Here is a 27,982-nt window from a genome sequence, read left to right as displayed (position 1 = left end):
CTGGTGGGAGATAGAGCAAAGGGCTCTCCCCACTGGCACGAGGCTGTGTACGACCTCTTGGGAAGTCTTCCAGGACTGCTTGCCCAAAGGCTGGTAGTAGTAAAAGAGCAAAGAGAAGCCGACCAGAGAGAGCAAAGGCAACAACAAACATTACAAAGGTTCTACCAAAGGACCCATAGAGAGGAGGAGCCCAGAGATACTTGTAACCATACAACTACCCCTCGGTGGAGGAAACAAAGGATGCATGAAAGCGAAGAAGAAACCACGACCTCCGCGATCAATGCCCCTCCTCCCCAACAAGGATAGGAGATGCAGGAAGGATGCTCCATTGGAAATCATTGAGGAAGACATAAGGAAGGCAATGTTGGTACACCAACAGGAAGAGAGGAGGTATAGACTACAATACCTTGCCCAACAAGTACGGAGACCAGAGCATATTCTCAGTGAGGACAATGAACAAAACTTAGATAGTGATGTAGCAGAGTTATTTAAAAGTACGATAAGAGGAATTGAAAGATTAGCTATCTCGGAGGCACCCATCATAGGGTATACTGAACCAGAAACCCTGGGAAGGTGGGAATCCCACTTCCATCAAAGCAGAGGAAGAAACAAGCATGGGAATACTGGAAGTCTACAAACTCTGGGAGGAGGAGAGGAACAAGAGAAAAGGACCTTGGGAGGTCAAGAAGGAGAACCCCTACAACAAATTAACAAGAGAAAAATGAGAAACACATCAGACAAACAAAAACTGCCTAAGTTCAAAGGGGAGGGACCAAAAAATCCCATAAGACACTACAAGACATGTGTAACCATTTGGGAGGCAAGGAGGCAAGATGGCGATGATTATTGGTTGAAGACCTTTCTAGCCACCTTGTGAGGAGTGGCAATCGACTCGTTTATGAATCTGGCAGACATAGAAAGGCCACATGGAAATCTCTAAGGAAAGCCTTTGAGGTGGAATTCAAACTGTTAAGAGATGGTGATGAGGTGGTCGCTGAAATATATAACACTAGGCAAGGAAAAATGAGAGTGTGTGTGGATACCACAGGAGACTAAACGAATTGATAGGAAAAAAAGAAAACAAACCAGCCAATGAATTGAAAAAAAGGTGGTTCATTGAGGGATTAAATCCCTCCATCAGGAAGAAAATGAAGGTGGTGCCTCCATCCACCTATAAAAAGGCCTATGATAGGGCTATGGATATTGAAAGCGAAGATAAAACCTCTAGAAGTAAGAAGAAAAATGGTGATGTCAGCAGCGAAGAAGAAAGGGAGGAGGAATAAAAAACAATCCAAGCCCTCTAGAGGACATGATGCAGATGATAAAGGAAATCAAAGGAGAGAAGGAAGTCAAAGGTGGCAAGGAAGTTTGGTGTATGGAATGCCACGGTGAAGGACACACAAAGGCCAATTGTCCAAAGAATTTGTTTTGCGACATTGTTAGATAGATGGACATTCCCCTAAAGAATTCCCATACAACTTGAAGGTACGAAGTGCACAAGTACTCCTTATAGGAGAACAATCAACACCTCCCACTAACTCCAAGGAACACAAATTCCAATGCCTCTCCAGGGGGATATCAGAACACAAGATGAGGGGGCAATACCAATACCAATACACCGCATAGTCAGATCTAGTATGACGAAAAAAATACCCAATGATTTTATTGTCAAAGGTGTATAAATGGGGGCACTTTTCTCGGGACTGCCAAAATGGTGGAGGGAGTAAATGATGTGGGCCAGGGAACCATGATGACGTTGATTATCCTAAAAGAAAAGCAATCAACATGTTGGAAGTCAAAGAAATGGAGGAACAAGTTATGGAAGTCACTCGTCTGTAGGCGAAAAAAGCCTCCTACCTAGATCTCCAAATAGAGAAAGAACAACTCAAGGAGGCAAGGATGGCGCTGGAAGAGGAAAAACACTAGGAGTGTTAGAAACTAATATAATTAGACAAATGATGGAAGCTACCGTACTAGTAAGAGTGGCCAACTTACTGGAAACCTTGCCGCAATTAAAGATAGCAATCTTTAAGACACGAGAGGAGAGCATCACACAAGAAGAAAGTACTTCTAAGGAAGGTGATAGCAGGAATGAACAAGTACCGGGAGACAAAACAATGTCAGAACCAACACTCTTTTTCGTAGGGATGAGAAGAACCCCCACTATAGTAAAGATTGAAAGCATGCGTCACCAACTAACTAACACCATAGTGGATGGAGAATTTGGGGTGAGTATGCTTCCTAAGGAGACTTGGAGAGCTTTGGGAAAACCTACACTTTGGCTGCCTACCTTCCACCTCATGAGAGCAGACTAGTACAACATCAAACCCCTGGGTACGCTAATGAGCCAGAAGGTAATTATTTTTACTCAACCATTTTTGTTAGATTATGTGGTTATTACACTGGAGAAGAAAGGATGTGATGCCCCAATAGGAAGGGAATGGTTAGTGTTAGCCAAAGACAATAACAATTGGAAGAGAAATACGTTGTTCATTGAAAGTGAAGGAAAGAAGTATACTATTGACTTGCAAAACCAAGTTGTAAGTCAGGAATTGGCTTACGATTCGAAATCTGAAGGAAGGGAAGGCCAGGGAAAGGGAGTAATGGAACTAGATGAGGAAGGCATTTTGAGACTGGGGAATTGTTAGAAAGATGAAACAAATTCATTGAGTGGATTGTTCCAATGGAAAATGGAGGAGTACGAGGTGTTCGAGCCAAGCTGTAATATGCTGGAAATTGCCAAGATGAAGGGAGAGGAGACCACGTACCCTAAGGAGTACAAGGAGTACAAAGAAGGAATGTTATTGATAGATGATACACTAGCCCACTAGTTTGGGGAAGAAGAGAAGATAAAGTACATAGAGACAAGGGTGGTAGAACCTAACTTGGGGAGTCAAATGGAACCAAAACCTTTAATGATGGGAGAGGACTGGGACCCAATCCTCAAAGGAGCGACACAATATTCTTGGAATACAAAAACATTTTTTCTTGGACGTACAAAGATCTTTAAGGTGTTCTACCAGAACTGTGTACACAAAATACCACTAATCCAAATGCCCGGCCAGTATGGAAGTGACCATACTGTATGAACAAGAATTATGTCGCCAAAGTACAGGATGAGATTGACAAAATGTTGCATGCTGGGATTATTTTCAAAGTACAAACCAATGAATGGGTATCCTCAATAGTCATCTTGTTGAAAAAGGAAGCAAATCAGATCAGAATATGCATGGATTTCTGATGTTTGAATGCAATAACAATAAGGAATCCCTTCCCTATACCATTCATAGATACCATATTGGAGGAGGTAGCTAGACACAAGATGTACTTGTTCATGGACAGGTTTTCCCGATATAATCAAATCAGCATAGCAGAGGAGAAATTGAATACTACCTTCATAGTAGAAGACAAAGTATATGCATATAATAGGATGTCATTCGGATTATGTAACGCTCTTGTGACCTTCCAGCAAATTATACTCCATATATTTGACAGAAGGACATCAAGGAACTTTAGGGTATTTCTAGATGATTGGTTTGTATTCAGCAGGACAGGTGTTTACCATATAGGGTAAATAGATGTTTATCGCATTAATAGATTAGAATGTAACATAGAACAAATACTGTATTCATATAAGCACATATGCAACTCCCATTATAATGATGATCCAATAGTCCATACAGATGATGTACATATACTCCTTGAAGGGGTGACTCAACCGTCACGCGACCTTTCAGATACCAACTCTACCTATCGGATACAATATGGATTTTACTAAAAACAATAGGAACCCATCTACCAATACTACAGGAATGTATGGAATGGTACAAGAGGGCACAACTAGCTCTAAATCCCAAGAAATGCCGCTTCATGGCAACCCAAGGAAAGCTATTAGGGCACATTGTATGTGACGAGGGACTAAAGATAGATTCAGAGAAAATCAAAGTTATTGTTGAGATGGAAAATCTCGAGGACGTGACTAGTGTAAAATAACTTTTGGGCATGTAAGCTATTATAGAAGATTCATTAAAGGATTTGCTGAAATTTCTCTACCACTAGAAAAGTGAGGCATTAAAGGAACTTAAGGCAAGGCTGGTAGGGGCACCAAAAATGGTCTACCCTGATTGGAGCAAACCATTCACCTACATGTTGATGCTTCAAACTTTTCCATTGGGGCAACAGTGTCCTAGACAGGGGCAGAAGGACTGGACCACCTGGTCTACTTCGCAAGCAGATTGCTCTCAAAAGTAGAAAGGAACTATAGTACGATAAAAAGGGAGGCATTGGGCATGGTGTACTTAGTACAAAAGTTTCACCACTACCTCCTTGCCATGCCATTCACGTTCTTTGTAGATCACCATGCACTTCTCTACCTAGTCAATAAACCAATAATCCAAGGTAGGGTAAGTAGATGGCTTCTCCTACTTCAGGAATTCACATTCAATATTGTAGTGCAACTAGGAAAAAGCCATGTTATGGAAGACCATCTTTCGAGAATAAGGTCGAGAGAGCCTGGTGGTAGAGTAAATGAAGATTTTCCAGACACACATCTTTTTCGAATTGTTGTACTTCCAAGATGTTACAAACAAGTAGGGAGTTATCTATACATGACATCTTTTCCTCTTGAAATGGTAGTGAGCGAAAGAAGGAAGGTAGCCTTGAAACGTAAAATATTCCAACTTATAGAAGTATTATTGTATAAAATGGATCCCGACCAAATACTTCGAAGATGCATGGTGGAAGAGGAGATACCAAGCGCACTACAGGAGTTTCATGATGGATTCACTTGGGGCTAGATGTTATGGCTAGGAAGGTGCTTCTAGTTGGCCTATGGTGGCCAACATTGTACACAGATACCAAGCAATGTGTGGCTGGATGTGATATGTGCCAACATGAAGAGGAACTTCATGCCATTGTTTCCATCCCAAACCCAGGAGCTGTTTGAGAAATGGGGACTCAAATTTGTAGGACCATTAAAGACAAGTATAGCTAGAAACTATTGGTATATTATAGTTGCCACATAATACCTTACAAAATGGGTAGAGGCAAGGGCCCTTCCTAACAATACAACACTCAGCACAACTAAGTTCCTATATGAACAAATTGTTACAAGGTTTGGGATACCAATATCCATTACAAGTGATGGGGGTGCACATTTTGTGAACCAGGTGATACAGAACATAACAGGAATTTCACAACTTCTACAACTTGTCAAGCCCATATTACCCACATGCAAACAGACAAGTAGAGTCCACCAACAAAATCTTGCTGTCCATATTGTATAAGACTTGCAAGGTAGAGGATGGTGATTGGGAGGAAAGGCTCCCAACTACCTTATGGGCTTATCGAACCTCATACAAGGTAACAACTGGAAGTACGCCCTTCCACATGATGTACGACCAAGAAGTTGTGGTACCAATAGAGTTCACTAAACCAATCCGGAGAGTTATAGTATAAAGTAGATGGAGGGAGGACGATATCTTAATGGAGAGACTTGAAAAACTTGTCAAGCTAGAAAAGAGAAGAATGACAACACAATGGCCTACAGAGGTGGCACAACACTAGAGGAAGTATTGACATGATACATATCTGCGGAAAATGTTTCCAACTAAGATAGATAGTTTTGAAATATAACGGTCATAATGAAATCAAACCATGGAAGCTTAAGGTAAGGTGGCCAAACTGTTCAAAGTAAGAGAGATTGGCAGCAATGGAGCAATAAAATTATCTACCTTAGATGATAGACCATTCAAGGAACCAGTAAATGGATCTATGTTAAGAATATACTAAGAGCGACAATGCGAAGGCATCAATATGCTGGGCTACACCAACAAAGGAGTATGGACACTAGGATGGCATTATAGTAGCAAATGTTGATTTACATTCCAATGTTGTATTATTTATATACACATCAATTTCAAAAACATTCATTTACAATCTTTGCAAGATTATCAAACAGAAAATAAAGGACAGCAGCTGCATGTGAAGTGTTTGATGAAATGTCAAACAACTGAATTGTAAAGAAATTTGGTGCTTGTCAAGTTGGACTCGGTGAGGGTCTTTACACAAAATCAGAAGGTAGTGGCTGTATTATATATGATCAATGGTGGTAGAAAATAGAAGTGGCGAGCAAGAGAAACAAAGAAACATGAAAGAATGACATGGCCACATCTTGAAAGCAATATTTTCTAGCTATGGCCCACGTACACAGAAAAGTAATATCTTATCAAATAAAACTTCTAAAATGAAATGTGCCTAGAGGTTTCAGGTGTCTGTGTACCTTCCATAATTTATGTTAGTGTTTTTTTTAATCATAGGGTGGTTGAGGGAAGAGACGAAACACATTATAAAATTGTAATGTTACCTAAAGGATTTGAAAGACTATATTGATGGAGAATGTAGCAACTTATGCTGGCATATTAAGTTGATAATAGTGATGCAGGTCAGGGCTGACAGTTGATTGCTTCCCTTGTTTTTGGCTCTTCATTGCTTGGACTGCTTATAGTTATATTATTTGTCAATTAACCTCCAGAAGTATGAGGTGTTGTGTACAGAATAGAATATAGTTTAAAAATCCAGTGTTATTATAATTCGTGTCATATAAAGAGATCAATTCTGTCACATAAACAATGTATTCTAGTGTTGTCCAGACACTATAATGTTAATATGCAGTCATTTGACTTTCTCTAACAAAAAATATCAAGGATAAAAAGGAAATCAAGATGGAATAGCTGCAGACAATCTTACCATCCTCAGATCCTGATACAAGAATGCTATTGTCATGCCCCACATCCAAGCAAAGTATAGCTCCTTCATGTTCAACAAACTCCATACCTAGAAAATCCAAGGATAACTCAACATAAATATAGACATTTTTATAATTAAAGTTGAAGTTATAATTAGAGAAAATATTACAAAATTCCACAACATTTTACAAGCCACAGTGGCCAAATGGTAATGGCATAATAACTGGCATCAAGTAATTATGATCATTTATCAGGATTGAACTGCTTTGTTTTTCAAGCCACACAAACCGGAATGGTTCACTAGAGATTCATTGCATCTAGGTGATGCTCATTGGGGCGAATCATCAGGACTACTTGGAAGGACACCCATCCCAATACTACTTCAACTCGAGCCCACTTAACCATGCAGTTTTCCACAAGATCAAGCTCATTTAGCTTGCACGGAAGTTGTTAAACTAAGAAGGATGAAGGTTGAACAATGGACTTCTATTAAGAATATTCATGCAGAACATATTAGAAATTACATAAAGAGAGGTAATAATAACAAAACAGTAGAACTTTTAGCAAAGAAAACAAGGCTAGGCTAATTAGAAGTTTTTCCTAGAGAAAAAGGCATAGGTCCTGATCCTCTTTGCTGATGTGGCTACTCATTCAATACATATAATGAGTCAAGGGAATGGCTTTTATGAATTGTTTCCTTGTGAAGGTGTAGATTACTATCATAAACAGAAGTGCTGCAGGCCATGTATGCCTTTTAGGAGCTCCCTGATCAGCTTTCGGCTAAATTATTATATGAAGTTTACTTTTATTTTTTCATCCATGAGCATTTTCCCTTTGGGTTCCTATCCATTGAGAATTTTGTGAATCTTTTGACAATTGAGCCTTAAAAGAACAAGGAATTGCATCCATTGCCCTGTTAAATTATGGATTTAATTTTCTTTCTGCCATTGGATGTGGTTAATGACCCTTACTCCAGTGTTAAGTATTTCCTTTTCTTACATATGCATATGTCATTTATTCTATTAGTATATACTGACGTTCAGGGATTAAAGTTCAATTAGAATATCATTGATCTAACCCATATTTTCTGGCTGATGTAAACCTTTAGTTGCAAATGAGGATTCCTCTCATTAATTGATCAGAACTAAGATCTGATATGCTACTAGATATCTTGTGAGAATGGCTGTTATTCCTTTGCTGTTCAACTGATTCTGATCGTCTCAATTGATGTCACTTAGATTGGTTAGGGATTTATTGGCTGCTTCTCTACCTCCTTTGATATTTGCTGTTCATCCCTAGTTTTTTTGATAAGATATCCTAATGCTGTCAGTGTTTATTGCTTACCGATCTGTATAGAGAGAGAGAGAGAGAGAGAGAGAGAGAGAGACCGATTTTGATGATATATTGCAAATCTGTCGCTAATATTAGTCCTCTAATCACTATTGATCTTCTTTGATTCAAGAGAACTTAAATGCTGATAATTCTTCTAGTTAGATTTGGTTTTTTGCTGGAAGGAACTTACTTTCTGTTACATGTTCCGAATGGAATGAGATTGAAGTTTCTTCTGTATGAAATGAGGAGATATGAATAAGAAGAGTTGCATTTATTGGTTGTTTAAGAGACATCTTTCCAGATCACACCTTTTCCTATTTAATTGTTATTTTCTCTTTTGTTCAAGTCACATATGTATGATTAATTGTTGTCTTTGTTGTTTACTTCATTTGTTGTTAATTAACTCCTCTTAAGCTGCAATAGAGATAGTACAATCATCCTTATCAATCTTAAGAGATCCTACCTATGTCGTTAGAATAGTATTTGACATGAATTCATGACTGATTGGTTTGACTAAGCCTTCCTCTTTGCTCAGTGTGTTTCCAAGACATGAGATTCCTTTGTGGGTGACTAACCAAGCTCCTTCTGGACACAAGACTTTATTCAATCGCACGTTTCCTTGTAATGTCTGGTACTTATATTTTACATCACCAATTTCCATTAATGTATCACGGCTACAAATGAATATTGATTTCCTTAACATTTATTATTAACAATACTCAGTGATCTTGTGATTTGTCCTCAATTGAACCAACAAAGAAGTTGGATAATTACTTCACAAACCAATTGCTCCCGATACAACTGAAATCTCCTGAAATAGCTTTTATGGATGCAAGCTGATAATATTAAGGCAATAGCATTTCCACCAGCGGACATGTTTTGATCTGGGATCCAGATATCTCTCGCTCTGTGTTTTTCAGTTTCCAGCTCAAATCCATTCAAGCTCAACATCATCAGTCAGATAATGAATCTCTATTGCATGCACACTGTCCTTATATTTATTGGCTCTAATCCATAGATTTTTCAAGCGATATGTCCGATCACAAGATTAACCGCTTCCATGATAATGTCTACAAACAAGAGTTCTCCACACAGTTGCAAGGGTTGCTCAAGAATTAAGGGGAAATACTATAATGCAGTCTTCATCTATGGTGTAGACAAGTAAAAGATTTCACAATATTGGAGCTTGACTTTGTAGACTTCCCCAGACAAAGAATGACGCCACAAAAATGAAACACACAGTTGCAGGCCACGAAGGCTTGCCCACAATATATATCAGTATTGTGTTGAACAGCCCGCCCCTAGTGAAACATTGGCAATATATGTTTTTTCAACCTTAATTTATATTATTTCCCACATTATGAAAAAGTCCAATATGCTCATCTAAAATGTAGTCAAATCTGATCGATTTGATAATATATGATTAACACATTAAATGCATATTTTCTATGTAATGATCTTGACTATAGACTCCAGTTGAATACAAAATGCTCCCAATGCTTTAAAAAGCATATTTCTCAGGTGCTAGTTTATATTATTCTGCTCTGGCCTTAACAGTGTGCTCAAGATCACACCCTCAAATATTATTGCTAGTCCCTTATTATATCTAGCAAGGACCTTTCCTAAGCCATCAAAATATGGTATAGTAACCTTGCCAACTTTCATATGCAACTCTTGATTCCGAAATCCCCCGCCACCTCCTCTGTGTGGTCTATTTTTTTCTTTGAAAGATAGATAATCTGGAAAAGGCATTTTTTGCTAAAAGTCCACAAACAACCCTTGCCAATCAGTCCGAACTTGTCTATGAAATTCTTGTTCAATTGGTTCATTTTCAGCTAGTGGATTTCTTGCTTGAGTAAATGTAAGCATTAGCATACTAGACTTAATTGTAAAAGCGGACAATATTGGTTGTTCATTCCAACTATTGGCTGTCCATGATTTCCATTGTTTCCATTGTTCAAGTTTTGCCCTGCATTACCCGGATTGCCATTTTGTTGTACCAAGTGATCATTTGAGCCATTTGCTATTGGGGTGTGCATCATGAGTAATATTTCTCTTTGTGTCCTAGCCAACTCTCCTAATTTATTCTCATTTCCACTCGAGTTATGTGCATCTCCGTCCCTTTTTGTTCCTGTTGGTTGTTCAATCTGTCCAAACTCCAATTGCTATTCTAAATTAGGATTTGATTAGCGATAACTTTAAGAAACCCCCCATTCGAAAAAAGTATAAAATCTTGGCGAATCCAACATTATTTTAGGGGGAAAAATTAATTTCTATTGGCAATTTTTTTTTTCAAACTAGGAAAACTTAATTTTATTGGCGATATTGTTCATTGTATGAGAATTCTCTAAAACCTTGGCAAATCATTAATTATTGAAGAAACTTGCGAACAAAAGTACAAATACATAGAAACCATAATTTTATATCATCTAAAACCTAAGTTACTGATTCGGATGTGGACTCAGAAATGGATGCGGGAAGCGTGAATTTTTTTTGGGAGGGATGTGGATGTGTATGAATGCGTCTGTATATATATATATATATATATATATATATATATATATAATATAATATAATATAATATTGCTAAACATTATATATAAAATTGTCTATCAGCTGGCCATACCAATCTGGGCAATGCAGGGAGTTTTGTGAGAGCCATCCAAGGTTGGAGTAGGACTTTACACATTCAAAAGCTTCCTTGCTATATTCATACCTGCTAGAAGGTCGTACTGCCACAGAAGGAGCCGTCTATATTAGGGACTGCTACAACAGTTCCATGTAAGTCTGAAATATTCCATTAAGGGTGTTGTACAAGCTGATTGAGGCCCATACCAGTCCTATAGCTGAATTATGGGTAGCGACTGAGTCTGTCACAGAGTTTTGAGCAGTGATTTGGTCTGTAAAATTCTAGACAACAATAATTGTCTCTCTATATAAATATATTACAGAAATTAGCACTCAACAAACGCGTCCTGCCAGTATCCAACATGCTTCCAAATGCATCCCACATCAATCTACATCCACCTCCACCTCTAGGTTCTAGGAAGCCACATCAGTAAATTAGTCTAAAACATAGTAACCATTTTTAATAACCATTAGATGATCCTAAATCAACAGTATAAATCCTATTTCGGGCCAAAATATTAAAGGACAAATTTTAGAGAAAGTCTTTGAAATAATGACACCTGTCCACAATTAAATCTATTTCAGGTCAAAGACTAAAAGGATCAAAACTTACTAGAAAAGTCTCCGCAATAGTGACACGTGTCAAGTATATGTACTTAACATATAATTTAACTTAAAGGTCTACCACATATTGGCGAATGTGTCCATCAAATAAGACAAGCCTCAAAAATTGTAGGCGAAACATTTGACTTACTGCATGGAAAGATCAAATTCCATTGACGAAGACATCACCAAAATTAAAATAATTATTGGCGATTGGTCTAAGAATGGGATCCAATTTTCATAAAGTGTGGGCCACATGGCCACCTCAAAAGTGCAAAAAATTTCAACAAATTCAAGGTCCCCAATGAGTGAAATTTGCTATTTGGCGAATATTTGCCACTAAAGTCTAAATTCGATCTATTCCTCCACAAGTTGTAATGTTGACTTGATGGACACATAGCAAACCAACAGGCTGCAGGAACTCAATTAAATCTTTGATACCACTGTAAAAGGCTACCATAATATAGCATCATCAAGAGTTCTCAGAGATGGCTTGGAATTTTTTGTCCGACGGCCTATCCATTGATTCTTTATTTTTTCGAGGTGGATTAGACTAGCTAGTTTGCAGGTTTGCTTCATTTGGCTGCTCCCGCCTGCTTTGGATTTTCGGTTCTTTTCTTTTTTCTCTATCTTCCTCCAGACACCAGATGGTGTTCCTACTTTGTACTGGATTGCTCCTCTGTTTCTAGCAGTCAGTCCCTTTGGTTGGTCTCTTTTTGGACAGTAATGAATTTATCTTATCTTATCTTCTCTTATTTGCTCTTTAAAGGCAGTCACTTTCTAATGAATAGTACATGTGTTTGATGAGAGTTGACTTTCTCAGAAATATATAATTTTCTTCCTCTCTTATCAGCAGATACAGTTTGAACAAGGAAATTAGAAATTTTCTTTTAAAGAAAGAAGACAAATTTTCCTTTGTTTGTTTCTTGATAAGAATACCCAGTTTAATTTTAATGTTCTTACCAATTATGGGTTCAAAAAATGAAATTGCTTACAAATCAAATTCACCAAAGAGTATTCTAAGTTTTATATTCTGACCTTTTCAGATTTTCAATCATATGAGTGGGTCATCTGCAGTTCCAGTCTTACACAACAATAATCATGTGTAAGCTCTATGTGCAGGTAACTAATATCTCCAGTCATATGAGGATGAGGCACACAGCTACAAATAGTCACATCTTCTAAAAATTCCCCTTATGCATGAAACTCTTATACTTCCATCTGTCTGCAACAGTGACCAAACTCCTCCAGAAAGGGTATTGTCGGCTTATGAAGTCTCTTAAACACCCGCAATTTTAATTCAGAAAGGACTGCTCCTTACACAGTGACAGCATCAGATAATCATCTAGCTAGCTCGAATGAATGATGACCATTGAGGACCACACTCAACTTAAGAAAAGTTTGTCATGTAGCCTTTATATTGATCAAACAAAACTTAAAATTGACTCTGCTTGAGTTCTACCATGTGCAATCAACTCTGCTTTTTCTACAGTAATGCACAACAATCTATGATGATTCCTGAACTCCTGCTGCAGTAAATTGAATCCGAAAAATATCATTACTGCTCATTGCATCATAAGTTCCATGAATTTCTCAATTAATAATTCCAGGTAAAACACAGCCTGATAGTCCAAGTCAAGACAAATTGAGTTGAATTAGTATGCCTATGTGTCACAAGCACTCACACACATAGCTAGCTCCTGTGGCACATCATAGATGAGAAAATAAACATATAATCTCCACACAAGCACACATGCATAAGCCAGTTGAACTAAGCGCTTTCATATATCTGTAGTTCCTGCACAGAAAAATCTCACGGTGTGAATTGGTTCACATACTATCTTGAGTACATCTCTCAGCATTGAAGATAACCATTTCCTTGACAAAGCTCTATCCCTCCAGAAGTCAAGCCAATCCTCTCATCCTACACCTATTTGGGGGTCATGTTTTCTGGTCTGTGTTTCAATATGAGACTTGCTATTCAGCCTAGAGTTAATAAGGGTATGGCTTCTCTTGCTTTGCTTGAGAAACAATGTTTTAGACATCACTTCCAGGATACCTCGTCTAAGTTATCTCTCTTAGACATTTTGGTGCGGCTGACTGTCCTTTACAACTCTGTGGTTTGGGGCCCTTCTCTTCTTAGCTTTGACTGGGCCTCAGTTGAGTGGATTCAGACTTTTTTCTTGAGGCCCATCATCAGATGTCACAAGTTCATTCCTCACAGTATCATTTTAGCTGAGTTTCGTGTTCATCCTTTCGAACTCACGGCCATTTTTTATTTGGTTTGGTTCCTTCATCGTCTTTGTGGGTTTGCTGATACTGCTGTGGATCGAAACCGCTACTCCTACTTGGCTTACTATTCTTTTGTCTCCATTGCGGCTGCTGAGTCTAGTTCTGGTTCTCGCGCGTGTTGTTGGTATGCACAAGTTTCTTCTCTGCTGAGTTCGATCGGGATTAGCATGGATCATCTCCCTCCTTTTCAGTTCTCTTTGGATGCCCCTGCTCATCTTCTCCTCTCTCGGCAGGAGCTGAATGAGCATGTTTGTCTTGATATCTATAGACTTTACATTTCTACTACCTGGGTTAACCCTCCTGGCGGGTTGTGTCCACGCATGTATTTTTATGCGGAGCACTTTCTTGAGATTTCTGATGGGATCATTACCCGTCCTTGCTATCTTTTACGAAGGTGGTCCCATGCCTTGTGGATCTCTTTAGGTTCTTTCAGAGTTGGTTCCCACCGTCTTCGTGCTCAAACTGATCATCAAATTGATTGTGGGGAGCGGATCTATTTGCTTTGTACTTTGGGGGAGGTGGAGAATGAAGCTCATTTCCTTTTTCGATGTCCCATCTACTATGAGATTAGAGGAAGATTCTTTTGTTTGTTTAGAGATTGCTTTTCTCTACATGACTTTTTCAGCTACTATGATCAGAGATGTCTTGCTCTTTATATTCGGGAGGCCACCATGCTCCGTGATAGCACGATCCAGTCATTGCTTCCCCACCAACACTCATCTACTTAGCTCATTACTGCCTTTTTCACACCATTATCCCCTTTGCGTGGTGTGAAAAGATCTTCCAGCTCTATTCAGGCTAATGGGTTTTCCAAATGTGTCAGATCTCATTCTGACTACTTGCACCAGCTACGCTCTTCTAGGAGTGGTCAGAGACAAGGCAGTGATTATTCGCATCGGCAGTTGTTTCATTCCGTGACAGAGTTCTTCTCGCCCAAGAAAGATTCTTAGCGCTTTCTTGGTCTTTGTTCTTTATTGTTATTTCTTTGGCTGTTTTTGTTTTGTTCGGATATCTTTGGATGCTCGTGCTGGGGTTTGCTTTATTGCTGTAATCTTTTCAGTTCCATAGACCTCTTTTGGTCTTCTGTTGGACATTAATATCATTATCTTATCTTATCTTATCTAACCCAGTTTGAAGTGATTGCTTTTTCTGATATTCTCCCGCCTTCTTCATAACCGCCATCTGACTCTTGAAATTCCCTTATTTCTTAAAACTCTCTCATGTAAGAACAATAATATTTTCCTTTTTTGAAAAAGATTTACTTTTATGATGTTAGAGAAATATTATACATTAATTGAACCCTTACAATGTTTACTTATTAATTGGGGAGGGGGGGGGGGGGGGGGGGAGGCGGGGGCGCGCATTACATATATTATGTAGCATGTTGCAGCCATGGTTAATAAGGAAGAGTATCCAGGAACTATAAATGGTAAAGCCAAAAAAGTCTTAGCATTCTTTATTCAATTATATCTGCATTTTTAAGTTTAAGTTTGTCGCATTGGTCATGATTTGCAGAATAGATTTGGGATTTTCTGCTACATTTGTGTGGCAATATCTAGCACATTGCACCTCTATTTAGTATACAACTTATGGAGAACTTAAGTTTTATTGAAATTTTTGAAGGTAACAATTTTCATAGGTGCCAAAAACAAATGCAATTACACTGGATAGGAAAAGATTTTTGGGATGTTGTCAAACAAAACTCACTAATACGAATTGATTATAATGAACTTGCCAAGAGGAATATCAAAAATCAGAAAACTTCGGGAACTACTGGTCTCAACTTGTCAAAAGCTTTGGATTTCGCAAAGTCTGCAAAAGAGATTTTGTGAGTCATTAAATAATCTCTTAGGATCCAAAGCAGAAAGCACAAATACATTATAGAAGCAGAGACTTTGGATTGAAGATGGATTTAGGTGCAAAAATGGAAAATCATATAAGTTCACTCCCTATTAAATCGATTAGCAAGCATTAATGAGAAAGTTAAGAATGACGATGCCAAAACAATACTTTTGAATAGTTTGCCTAAGGATATATCTGGTATTATATTTACATTAAGAAAGGTACACATAAGCCTTGAAGGAGTAATAGCTACTCTTCTTGGCCATAATGAACATACAAAATCTAAAGGTCCTACTTGTACATAACAAAGCAAGAAAAGACAAGTACTAATCTATGTATATCCCTTCAAAATGGGTAAGGTCAAATCCTTCTATTGTAATGAAAAAGGACATGTAATTTTAAATTGTACGAGGAGGGTTCAAGATGTATTGGATGACAAATTGGATTAGCATGCTTCCTTGGCTAAAGAAACTAATTACGAAAACTATGCAAACAATGGAGAGTGTAATGTCCATTTTTGTTAGTTCATAAAATTATGACATAGATTTGCAAGCCTTAGATTGTATTATCCCTTTATATTATAATGGTAGTCTCGGTCAATATGTGAGATACAAGTAATATGTTGATGCAATGAGTTCTTTGTATAAATACGATCGTCTCTATGTAAACTATGCTACCTTGATGTCAAAGACTTTACTTTACTGTTCCTGATATAGGTTTACTAGTCATGTGAATGATCTCCTTATCCTGATCATTTGTCTGATCTTCTTTATGAAATATGCACTAAGCAGGGGGAGGCTGAAGGGTAGCATGAACATCAGCCAAATGCTTCTACTTCACATTATGTTACTGCCAAAAACTCATTTTTTAACTCCAATGGATACATCTGCAAAGAAGTGAAGGTTTTGAACAGATAATGGAGAAGAGGAAGCATAAACCCTCTGTTGAGAGTATTCTGTCAAGATTCTTTCATTTTTTTCTCAAACAGTCCAAAAACTTTAATCAACGAGCATTTTGATGATAAAAAATAAGATAACAGGTTATGAAACAACATGAGAAATCCCTCGAGACCATGAATGATATGCCTCCTTCCAAGTCTGCACAAAAGAAGATTTCTTAAATTATTAGGTCAATGCCAACATTTCCCCTTACTGAAAAAATAATATCCACACAGGAAGGGACCTAAAAAAAGTTGAATGCTCATGGGACAAGGAAAAAAATTGTTAGGTAAACCTCTGGCTTCCACTTCAACTGTATGGCACATCAACAATCTAGAAGAGGGAAGTGGTCCTTTCTCACCTTGCTAGTTCCATTACAAGCTGTGGTCTCTGCTTATGTATATATTCTTCAACTATCTTTCATTATCTAAGCTGACAATAGAGACCAACAATGTTTGATTGCTCTATGTTGTACAAAACAGCTCTCATCTTTGTGTTTTGTCCTCATGCCTCAGTAAATTTGTTGGTATTTTTGTAACCATAATTTGTTTAACATAGTATATATTCACCTTTTTTCAAAAAATTAAAATGGCTAGAATCCCGTATAAATATTAATTATGTATCAAATGGTCATTCTTTAAATACTTACTGGCACTTTGTGTCGTCTTAGATGAACCAAAAGTTGTTGCCCAACTACCTCTGCCTTCATCAATGTTCCATATTTTAATTGTTGCATCCCAGGATGCTGTGACCATATGCTGTCTAGAAGAATCGATTATTTGCAGGCATGAAACAGCATCATCATGCACTCTGATCTGAAAATTTAGGAAATGAATAACATTAAAAGTCATTAGCTCTGTGAAATAGGAAGATATTTATCTTACTTCAAAACCGTCTCCACAAGGATTCTGTTAGAAAATAGAACACAAGATGAATTTTATCTTTAAAAAAAATAATAAACACAATATTGTGCACAAAGAAAACTCATATAACTTGCTTTTCCATAGTCGCTAGTAAAGGTTAAAAAAATTGCTTTGATTTTCCTCATTAACAAAATCTGAAGTAGAATACCAACAATAACTATTTTAAACATAAACCAATCAAAAAACAACATTTCTTGAAAAGTGCACCTCAATTATTTTATGTTCCTTGAACAGCAACTTAAAACACTTGAAGAAGCTATTTGAAAATATCACTTGAATTCTTCATTAATCTGAAGGTCCGTTTTAGCTGTAAGCAATTTATTTCACAATTTTATTTTAAATTTTTTTGCTCCGTTGTTGTGCAGTATAGTTTCTTCTACAAATAAAATGAGACATCCCAATGCACATTTTCAAAACAATTTCTTTATTTTCTTCCTCAATGTCTTTTGTAGGATCTCATACAACGCTTTTAGGGCCTCTCATAATCATATTCAGTCCAATTCGAAAAGAAAAGTTCATGAACTGCTTCTCCCTACACTACCAGAACCCACCTGCAGTTTTCCTGTGTCTCCTATTGGTTTATTCCTCAAACAAATACAAAGAGATCGCTGCCATTTGAAAAACACATACCAAAATTAAATGGCAGTGCTATTACATTTGCAGCGATCCCTAAAACTAACATGGTATCCAGGCAGTATTCTTTCCAAGGAGCTTGTGAGATTCGGAGACATTGGAAATTAAATTCTGTAAAAACCATACACTCTGAAATCAATTATACATTGTGTTCCAGCTTAAATGGACTATGATATCTCAAGTAATGGACCTGTTCTCTAAGCAGCAACATAATTATCTAGAGAAGCTTCCAAGCCTTAAAATAAATGTGTTCACAGCCTGCCTCAAGAGACGCCATTAATGACTACAAAACTTGCACAAAAGGAATTTGGTGAAATGGTTTAAAAGACTTTTTAAAAAAAAATGCAATTGGCAGCTGTTTTTTTCAGGTTCTACAATCAATATTACTCCTTATTTGTGCATGAATGGAAGTGTTGAAATACAAGAGCACCATGATAAAATCATGCAAGCTATTGCATAGTTGCACACACTCAATCATAGATGTGAAGATGAAAAATATACAGTCAACGTCATCTTTGAAAGAGGCACCCAGCAGTGATAATATTGGGAATTATTCATGGTGCAAGTCTAATGAAAGAACTGATAACACCAAGGAAGTAATTTTTCTGGTATATTATACATTGGACTGCCAACATATGCTTGGAAGCATCATTGCGAACAACCACCCATTCACAAAGAGTCTTCCGGATCGTAAAGCAGTATATCAATTGTCAAAAAACAAAATTGGGTGTAATGTTGTCACAGTGTGAATGTGAGATGCATTTTACAATGCTTTTGATATGGAACCACATCACCTTCTGCTTATCGCAAAGTAAAATATAAATGATTGACTGTAGAAGACACGTAGGTAAATGCCACCAAGCGGAGGTACCATCTGATTAGGGGTATCTATAAACTGTCACCTCAAATTACAGACATCATATATACATTGATGTCAACCACCTAAAATACAAAGGGATTGCAATATGAGAAAAGAATGATTAGATAATCCAATAAATTGCTGAAGTTTTAATGTGGCAAATAATGGTTATGAAACGTTGCCACTCAAAAGAGTATAAGACATTTTTTAAGTAAACCCACCCTTGTCGACAAGTTAGGATCAACATTGAACAATAATTCTTAGCGGGACAAATCGAAAAGGACAGATGAGATGAGTATTATAAAAGGATACAACTCTCTTAATTATGGGGTCCAAATACAAAAGTCAAAGGTAGAATTGTGCAGAAGATTGAAGATTTGGATAAACATTGGAACTGATTAAAAGGTGAATGGGAAGTATTTTATTGGAAGCAAAGATAACAAATCATAGGGGAAGTGATGTTAGATCTACGTACTGATATATCCCGCATGAAGAGTCTTCTGTTTGGGAGGACTGGCATCACAAAGGTGGGACAATTGCTATGCCAAAAAAAAATGTTGTTTCCAAGATTTCTTAGAGTGACCTTTTCTCATGAGTTCCTCGTGTTATAAGTTACTGATAGGGCAGAGGCATGGCGGGGTGCTCGAGTAGAGTGACCGATGCGTGTGAAGGAGCCCATGCTGGGGCTAAGTGGTACTCATACTGTGAATTTAGGTAGGATGCATCTAGATTAAAAACAACATCAAGGAATATTCTTCTTTGACGACCATACTTTGCAGACACAAAAGTGGTGCTAATCATAGAGGTAATATAGCTGAAAATTATTAGGGAGAATATACCCTCGCTATTCCCATTGGATGATAAAGTGGGAAGCTGATAAATAGTTGAATAAGAAGAGGATAATTGCCGAAGGTAGAGGGAAGAGTATTGGATATAAAATAGAAAGGATTGTAAGGGGAGATACAAGTAGTATCTCAAAACATTAATAACATCACCTAAGGGGAGATATAATAACCTTGAAAGTGGTATGTGTAAGGATATTTAGTATGGCTATGATTAATTAAATAGAAAGGGCATGAAATGGAAGGATAGAAGAATGCACAACAAAAATGATAATATGATCTTTTGTGAAGATAGTTATATTTATATAAAGATGTTAAAAAGTTTCTATGAGAAGTCAAAGTATGAGTAATTCAAGTGTCTCATGAAGAGCCATTTCTAGATATACTACCTCTAAAAGATATTAAGTCAGATAAGTAATTTTTGATTATCATAACTTGACAACTATCTTTATTTACTTTTTGTAGTTAATCTCTTGTTTGCATTTTTATACGTACTATAAATGCTATGTGCCTTGATATTTTCCTTCAAAAATGTTATTGCAGGAAGAGAGAGATTGAGATTCAGAGGGAGACTGACATTTCATTAGAGGCAACCTTAAAAGAGAGGGAGCAAATAGAGAATATGATTCAGTCAACCTTCAGTGATCTTAGTCATATTGATTTAGACAAAGTAAACCATGTTGAGATAGATTCTCTACTGATCAATAAATTCTCAAGGTCAAGAGGACTATGATTCATGAATATACCTTGTGACTATGTGATTTTAATGGGCCTACCCCTTATGTACATGAGGAAATGACGACTTCCAAATGATCATCACTTGTATTTGCAGAAGCTATTGAAAGGCGATGATCTCACATTAACTTAATTTTCTATTATGATGGATATCTTACGATGTCTATGCAGATCATGATGGATTAAACTTTGCACGGTGGATGTCTATATGGTATGCATTATGAGAATGTGTGCACATACCTTATAAACATTTTGGTGAATATCGTGTGGTGATATTCTTAAGACCAATACTCATGATATCAGCTGTGATATTAAACCTTATTGAGTACAAGGTGAATATTATGTGTTGATATTTTGCAGGCCATTACTCAGAGTATTTGGGGAATATCATATGGTGATTTTCTGGAAGACCAATACTCATGATATCAAATGTGATATCAAAATGGTGAATATCATATGTTGATATTTTGCGGACCATTATCTTATTTGAGTACATGGTGAATATCATATGTTGATATTCTATAGGCCATGACTCAAAGCATTTTGGTGAATATCACGTGTTGATATTCTGGAAGACCAATACTCATGATATCAAAATGATGGATATCTTCTGATAAAAAATATCCTTTATCTTGGTAACTTGATATTACATTGAGGTAATACATGTGTTTATCCTCCCTAGCTAAGAGTGAGTGTTGATGTTTGGTAACTTTAGTAGGATAACCCTATGAGATTAATTAATATAATAATAATTCATATATCTATATCTATATCTATGTATATTATTAAGATTATCATTATATTAATTAGATTAATGAATAGACATGTCCCATGAAGGGACATGTCTCCTCTTGGTTTATTCCTCATACAAATACAAAGAGATTGCTGCCATTTGAAACACACAGAACAAAATTAAATGGCAGTGCTATTACATTTGCAGTGATCCTTGAAACTAACACTATCTATGGAATGTGAAGATAAAGTTTATTGGGCTGTCATTGGTCACTGGTTTCAAGTCTGCCTTGTCAGAAACAATTAACAATCAAAGACTTAGATTGCATATGACAACATTTGAACATAGGTTCAATGATAATTGTAATGAACCCTAACTAAAATATTCATACAAATTGCTCAGATCTGAAATAATGTAATGAAAATCAGCCAAAATACTCATATAAAATGCGTAGGTCTAAATTGGAAGTCCGATATGCTAATTCCATTTTTCCAATTTTGAAACAGACACAACAATTTTCAAATCCAGATTTTGGAAAAGCCAATTCCTGTCATCTTCCAAGAACCAAACGAACCTTAATATAATTAGTTTCTTTTCTTTTCTTTTTTGAATCAATTACTTGAATTCTATCTACATGATCTAATTATTGTTACACACGATCTCTCTTTCCAAGGATATCATAAATCCTATGTTGTCCTTTGCCAATGTCTAATTCATGAAATATGTGCATCTTCTTTATCTAAGCATATTTTCTTCCTGATTGTTGTCAATCTATTGAATGTTTCTAGAGATATGTATCTAGATATACTAGTAATTCTGTACTTCTGCTACCACTTCCCTTGTTATGAAGGTCTCTCTTATTTATATTTAAATCCTTTAATAATCCTTAATAATAATCACATATGTTAATTAGTGGTTTATCATGATGTGTAATTATTAATCATTTCCTCTTTGCACTTATTGAACTTGCAAGATGTAAGCTAATAGGGTTCCAAAAACAGTTACGTTTCCTTTACTAATGACTTCATGTCATCTGATAAGTGTGCACAGCTCATAATTTGACTTGTGGCTTTCAAATGATAACCTGATCTGGTGTGCTCCACACCTGATATACCTTTTGAGCAGATTTACCTATGTATGTGTTAGCGTTGACTCATCATTATCACTAGTATTTATAACTTAATTTCTTCCATGTAATGTTTTAATTGTGTGAACGATTATATCCCATCTCCTTCCATGTGCTTTAGTTGGCCAGGACATTATTGACATCCCATTCATTTGTAATGTATCAGATATGAATCCCAATAGATCATTGAGCCTCAATCATGTTACATTCTGAAACTGATGCACTATTTGTCTATGTTGATAATGAAGCAGATCTAAACAATCATATGAATTTTCAGTGGACCTGATGACTTGTTTGACACTGAATAATGTATGGATTACTTGATTTATTGACTAAGTTGTCTATTCTTTGTCGACTAGATTAAGCGCCATTTGTATTCCATAATCCTGAATTCCCTCTTCTCGTATTTTTCTATGCTTCTCTATATATGGATTACTGCCTTCACCAAGATGATGTCTTCCCTCCTCTGATTGTGCAGGTATGTCTCATCTCATGATTGATCTCCAAGTTAGTTTCAATGATTGCCTTTCTCTGCTTTGACTATGTCACATCTCCATTCCCTTCCTGAGTCAAGCCTCTTTTTTGTCCAACATGAAGCAATGCCAAAATATATATATTTCTCCTTGTCGGATATTTAACTATCAAAATGACTAATATATTGCTGCGTCCATTGTCTCTGCGCTGGATGAGAAATAAATTTCTAAGTTTTGAGTTTGACCCCTTTTGTCTAACATCCCATCTGAAAGATGATGATCTCCTCCCCTTTCTTTTTCTCCCTAATTCTCCTTTATCTACCATATAAATATCCAGATAGATAATGTTTTCTCAACGGTTGTGACCATTCTCTATAGTCACATTATTATAATTATTTAATATTTAACATGTACTAATCCTATATTTAATGATAATATAATATTATGTGATGAAATAATTAACATTATTTTAATATTTCATTTACAAATATTATCTATTATATTTTAAAAATAATATGCGAAATACAATCTTTTTTTTTATATTTAATATTATTATTATATAATAATATTAAATTAATCCTTTATATATATATTAATGAAATATACTTCTTCATTATAAATTAATAAACTATATTATAGTTTATTATTTTATTTTATTTACTAAATAATTATTTACTATTATTAGGTTTTTTATTAAACATAGAATAAACAAGAGCCTTGTGAGAGCTTTGAGTCCCTACCTTGTGCAAGGCTTAGAAGGTGAGTTAAACAAGTGGCAAAATTTCTAATTGGTAGTTGCTCAAATTCATGGAGTAAATGGATAAGAATGAGTTAATTATAGGTTACAACCAATTATTTGTTGTACAATGTAGGTTATGCTGAAAAGTGTATAGAAAACTTTGGAAAATATCAAATTAGTTTTAAAAATTATATTTATAAAGTTCATAAAGTTTTAAATATTTGATTTTAAATTATTTTTTCTAAGATTTTCTTTTTAAATGTACTAAGCTAAGAAATATTGAATTTGTATGTATGTCATTCAATCTCAATTAGTGATTAACCATTATACACATAGATAGTATCATAAATATTCATCTATGCAATATGATGAGAGCATGTTCCCTTTGATATTTGTGTTTGAATTTAAAAAATGACATAAATCCACTTTTCATATTTCATTTATATTGAATAAATTTCATAGTATTAATTAATTGAATAAAAATATCCTTAATTGAATTAAGTTTATTACAAGAATTTTTATTTTATTAAATGTTGTGTAATAATAATTATAATTAAAATCAATTTTTAAATATGATATTTTACAATCATTTATTTGTTTTTACAAAATAAATAAGATACAGATAAAAGTAAAAGTAAGATTAGTAAATATAGGTCATACTAATTTATATTTAGATATTAGAAATATATTACTAAATATTTTTATTAATATAACTTTAAGATGACATATATATAGAAAAATATTTAAAATTTAATATGTATTTATTCTATTATATATAGTACTCTAAATAGATAATTTCATATAAAGACAATATTATACTTTCAAAAACAATAATAATGTATATATTAGAATGTATTATAAACTTATAAAATAATCATATTAAAAAAATACTATACTAAAATTTGAAGTACCTACAACTTGTTTGAATCATATACTCACAAATCTAAATGAGCTTTAATATTCTAAGGGTCCGTTTGATTGATGGAATTAGAATAGAATTAGTATTTCGAATTAGAATGGCATTGTGATGGGGTCTGCTGCACATGGGAAAGATATGCTGACGTTTAATTGGTATTTTGTCAATAAATTCTTTTACCTGTAAATTTGGCAGGAACAATAGTGGCAGAAATATGGTTCTCTTTAGAGTTTTGTTCATTCAACCATTTTAGTATGGAGAATTGGTTCATGTTTGCAGTCAACTGTGTTAGGCGTTCAACACAACACAGACATCAATTACTGCTTCAAACAGTCCTCTTGCCAAGAGCATTTAATCCATTCCTATACTTTTACTGTTAGCCAGCCAATGCATTAAACACATAGCATACAGCTGTCATTCAATGACATTTTTTAATTTCATTTATAAATGCTCTAGACCCCGGGAAAATTCGCAACATCCAATCACAAAATTAAAAAATTTGCAAGGAAAATAATTATTAAATAATTCCAATACAAACCTTAGATTATTACATATGGATTCCTAAAAAAATTAATTGTTGTGCGCTAGTGGGAACATTAGTTCCCTGCCTATATATAGGCAGGGACTAATAATTATATCTAAATATCTATTTATTCATTTGTTTAATTGTATATTAACTCTATTATTATTAAAACCAATCTTAAAAATGGGGACATTATAGATTGCTATAGTTTCCTTGTCAATAGAGAAGTTATCTAGACATGATCTTCTCCCTCTGAATCAATATAATCATTGATAGTCAATTAAAACAGATCCCTAGTTGCTCCCTAATAGGAGGAATCTCAAGCTTAGAGAGTATGCATCTATCATAATTTAGGTGGTAGCATCATGGTCCACTCCCTCTGAGCCAATATAACCAAGTTCCTCAGAAGTCATTGAAGCAGGTCCTCTAGCTGCCCCTCTTCTTACAGAAGCATATCTTGCTCCTAGAATTCAATTTGGTCTGAATTTTGTCCAATGATTCATGATGGATGAACCATCATTCTCTACTACAAAGTGTGTCTCACCCAGGGATCATGATCAATGTCCAAAGTTTCATGTGAATCTGTAACCTTATACATTTTGTCCCAAAAGCATCATTTAGGTGCCAATCCTCTGATTCACTAACTTCCATAGATTATACATTATTCTATTGTGTTTGGCATATACTAATATAAGGGTCTATTCGACCTTCCAAATTAAGAATATCATGCAATGAGTGGAAGAGGAGTTCAACGGTATCATATTTCGAAATTCACTAGAGCCTTATAGGAAACTCATATCTTCTAGTAATGTTCAACTTCAACGTGAAGTAGTCACACTTTATAATGCTACTCTTTAGGATGTAGTTTCAACTTTCCACAAAAGTTAAGATGAATCCTACCATCTCTAACATAGCCAATGTCAACACAGCCATAATATAGAGCACATGATAGCAACCTCTATCAGCTATATGATCTCTGCCTAAATTCTTGCCACATGAAATTGAAAGTACTACCAAAAGATACATTCAAACACATGATGAACATCTCTTAACTATCCCTTGAATTTACTTAAAATAGGAACTTCTATGCACTAGTAGGATGACAGTCAACTGTGATAATCTTCCAACCATAGATTTGTTAATAACCTATATTCCCAACTATGCACTAAATATATATCACTTCTCATCATTTCAAATAGAAATTATTCGATATTGTTGTCAAACTTCTGCGATAATTTTAGACTCGGTCTTTGTATTCAATTGCTGATAAAGTACAAGTCTTTGTGTATAAACAGATATCAATGATATATTGCAAGATAGTTAAATTCAGATCTTTTAGTGTTGATTATATTTCCTGATTATTGAGTATCCACATCACATCTACATATTTTCCCATGAATACATTGCCACCACATCTCCATGGGTTTAATATCTTCACATTTGTAGGCAACATACAATATGTACTGTTGACAGTCCATTGGAATATAAATGGTCCAAACTATATGTAGCTATCAAAGAATTGAAATTCTGATATGTTTGATAGTTCTTCAAAATAATTCCAAATCTAATACAGTAGAAATCAAAACAGTTGATTTTCTTCATAGTCCGAAGCAGTGTAATTTAGAATAGACACCTTTATTTGATGTAGCAGATCACAAGAAATATACTTCCAGACAAACCAAACTTTCATCTATATCAAATAGCATCTAGTTTTCTTAGTCTATTCACATATCCATCGAACTTGAAAGGTGGTGTTCAAATTTTTAACATTTTTGTCATCTCTAAAGAATAATAAGTGACTGCTACTCAATGTGAAATCTGATCTCTTAAACTTAATGAGATCTTTCCTTAATCTGGCTATGATACCATGTAAAGTGTCATACCAAATTTCATTATGAGGCTAACTGATGCACAACTTTCATTGCAGGTTTGAACACTGATGTCAATGAATTCGATTTGCTTGTATATGTTAGTGCAGAAATAACAGAGATAACAAAGATGTTCTTGAACTTGAGATGCTAGTGATCCTTTGATATGCTTGCATTAATTGATTTCGATGCCTTGTTATGTCAGGCAGATCGAGTATACATATTGCACGAAGAGGCTCCGAAGGGAGACATGACCATTCACCATCATGCCTATTCAATGTTAGCTTATCATACTCAGTTATGATTAGAGTTAACACAAGTCTTAAATATGTATAACTGATCATAATGAACTCAATTCATATGCAGCCCGATTTATATAGATTAATAATGATCTTTAAATCAAAGGAATCTGAATAAGTTTCGATCATGGCTGAGATGTGATCTCAAATTTTATATATATGCTCATCGGTTCAACTGTATCGATCACATGCAGAATTACATATATCGCCATTATATATGTATGTATATATACTAATATGTACATCATACTGGTATACATATATACATATGTATATATAGATCTGATCATAGTCATTGTCAAACCAAAGCTACATGCTTTAATAGTTAAACTGTAATCTAGAGTAGTTTAAAATTGCGTATATATATTTGATTTATCGCCTTTGGATTATTAAATTGTTGACAGTATAAGTGCGTAGAATTTTATAAAGTTGTAAGTGAAAATCTTCATTGTAGTTGACTGTGTATATTTGAAGTCAAAAAATCTATACCTTCCTTCTTACAAGCATCAAATCCATTATTGACAAATATTATACAAAACATTTATTCAATTCAAACATTTAGTATTCAATTTCACTTTGTTCGAGTTAGAAGACCTTGCTAACTAGATAACTTGCAAAGCTTAAATTTGCTATAGAAAAGCTTTGGATTGAGTGATCGGGTTTATTGTGAAGGTTCACCTGCCTAGGTGTAGTAGAGTTTGAAGTGCAGAGGAATCAAGAAGTATTCCTATTCATTGGCCATAACTGATTGTGGAATCTTTTTGGAGAATGGGCAAGCTCTTGGATTTCCAATCTATGGTTTTGGGAACCAATAAATTGGTGACTCTAATGGGCAGAGTTGCTCACAATATATATTGTGAGGTTACCCAGAATTTCTGATTTCATAGATCAGGATCAAAAAGCAATTGTATCAATTTGTTTGGAAGTGTACT

At 35.4% G+C, this 27,982-nt stretch overlaps 1 protein-coding gene across 1 annotated transcript in view; it reads right to left on the bottom strand.

Moving 5' to 3' along the window:
• Positions 1-27,982, bottom strand: part of LOC149571701 (uncharacterized) — a 319,697-nt gene that overhangs the window by 10,170 nt on the left and 281,545 nt on the right. The window contains exons 18-19 of the mRNA XM_089813119.1: positions 17,031-17,196; positions 6,748-6,834 (exon numbers count right to left, since the gene is read on the bottom strand). Of these exons, the coding sequence (XP_089669245.1) occupies positions 6,748-6,834; positions 17,031-17,196 (253 nt within the window). The remainder of the gene's footprint in view (positions 1-6,747; positions 6,835-17,030; positions 17,197-27,982) is intronic.

The sequence above is a fragment of the Cupressus sempervirens genome, chromosome 2, assembly GCF_028749045.1.
Source record: "Cupressus sempervirens isolate cs-2001-9-10 chromosome 2, ASM2874904v1, whole genome shotgun sequence".
Lineage (NCBI taxonomy): Eukaryota > Viridiplantae > Streptophyta > Pinopsida > Cupressales > Cupressaceae > Cupressus > Cupressus sempervirens.
The sequence above is the reverse complement of the archived record's forward strand: the minus strand, read 5'-3'. Positions and strand labels throughout refer to the sequence as shown.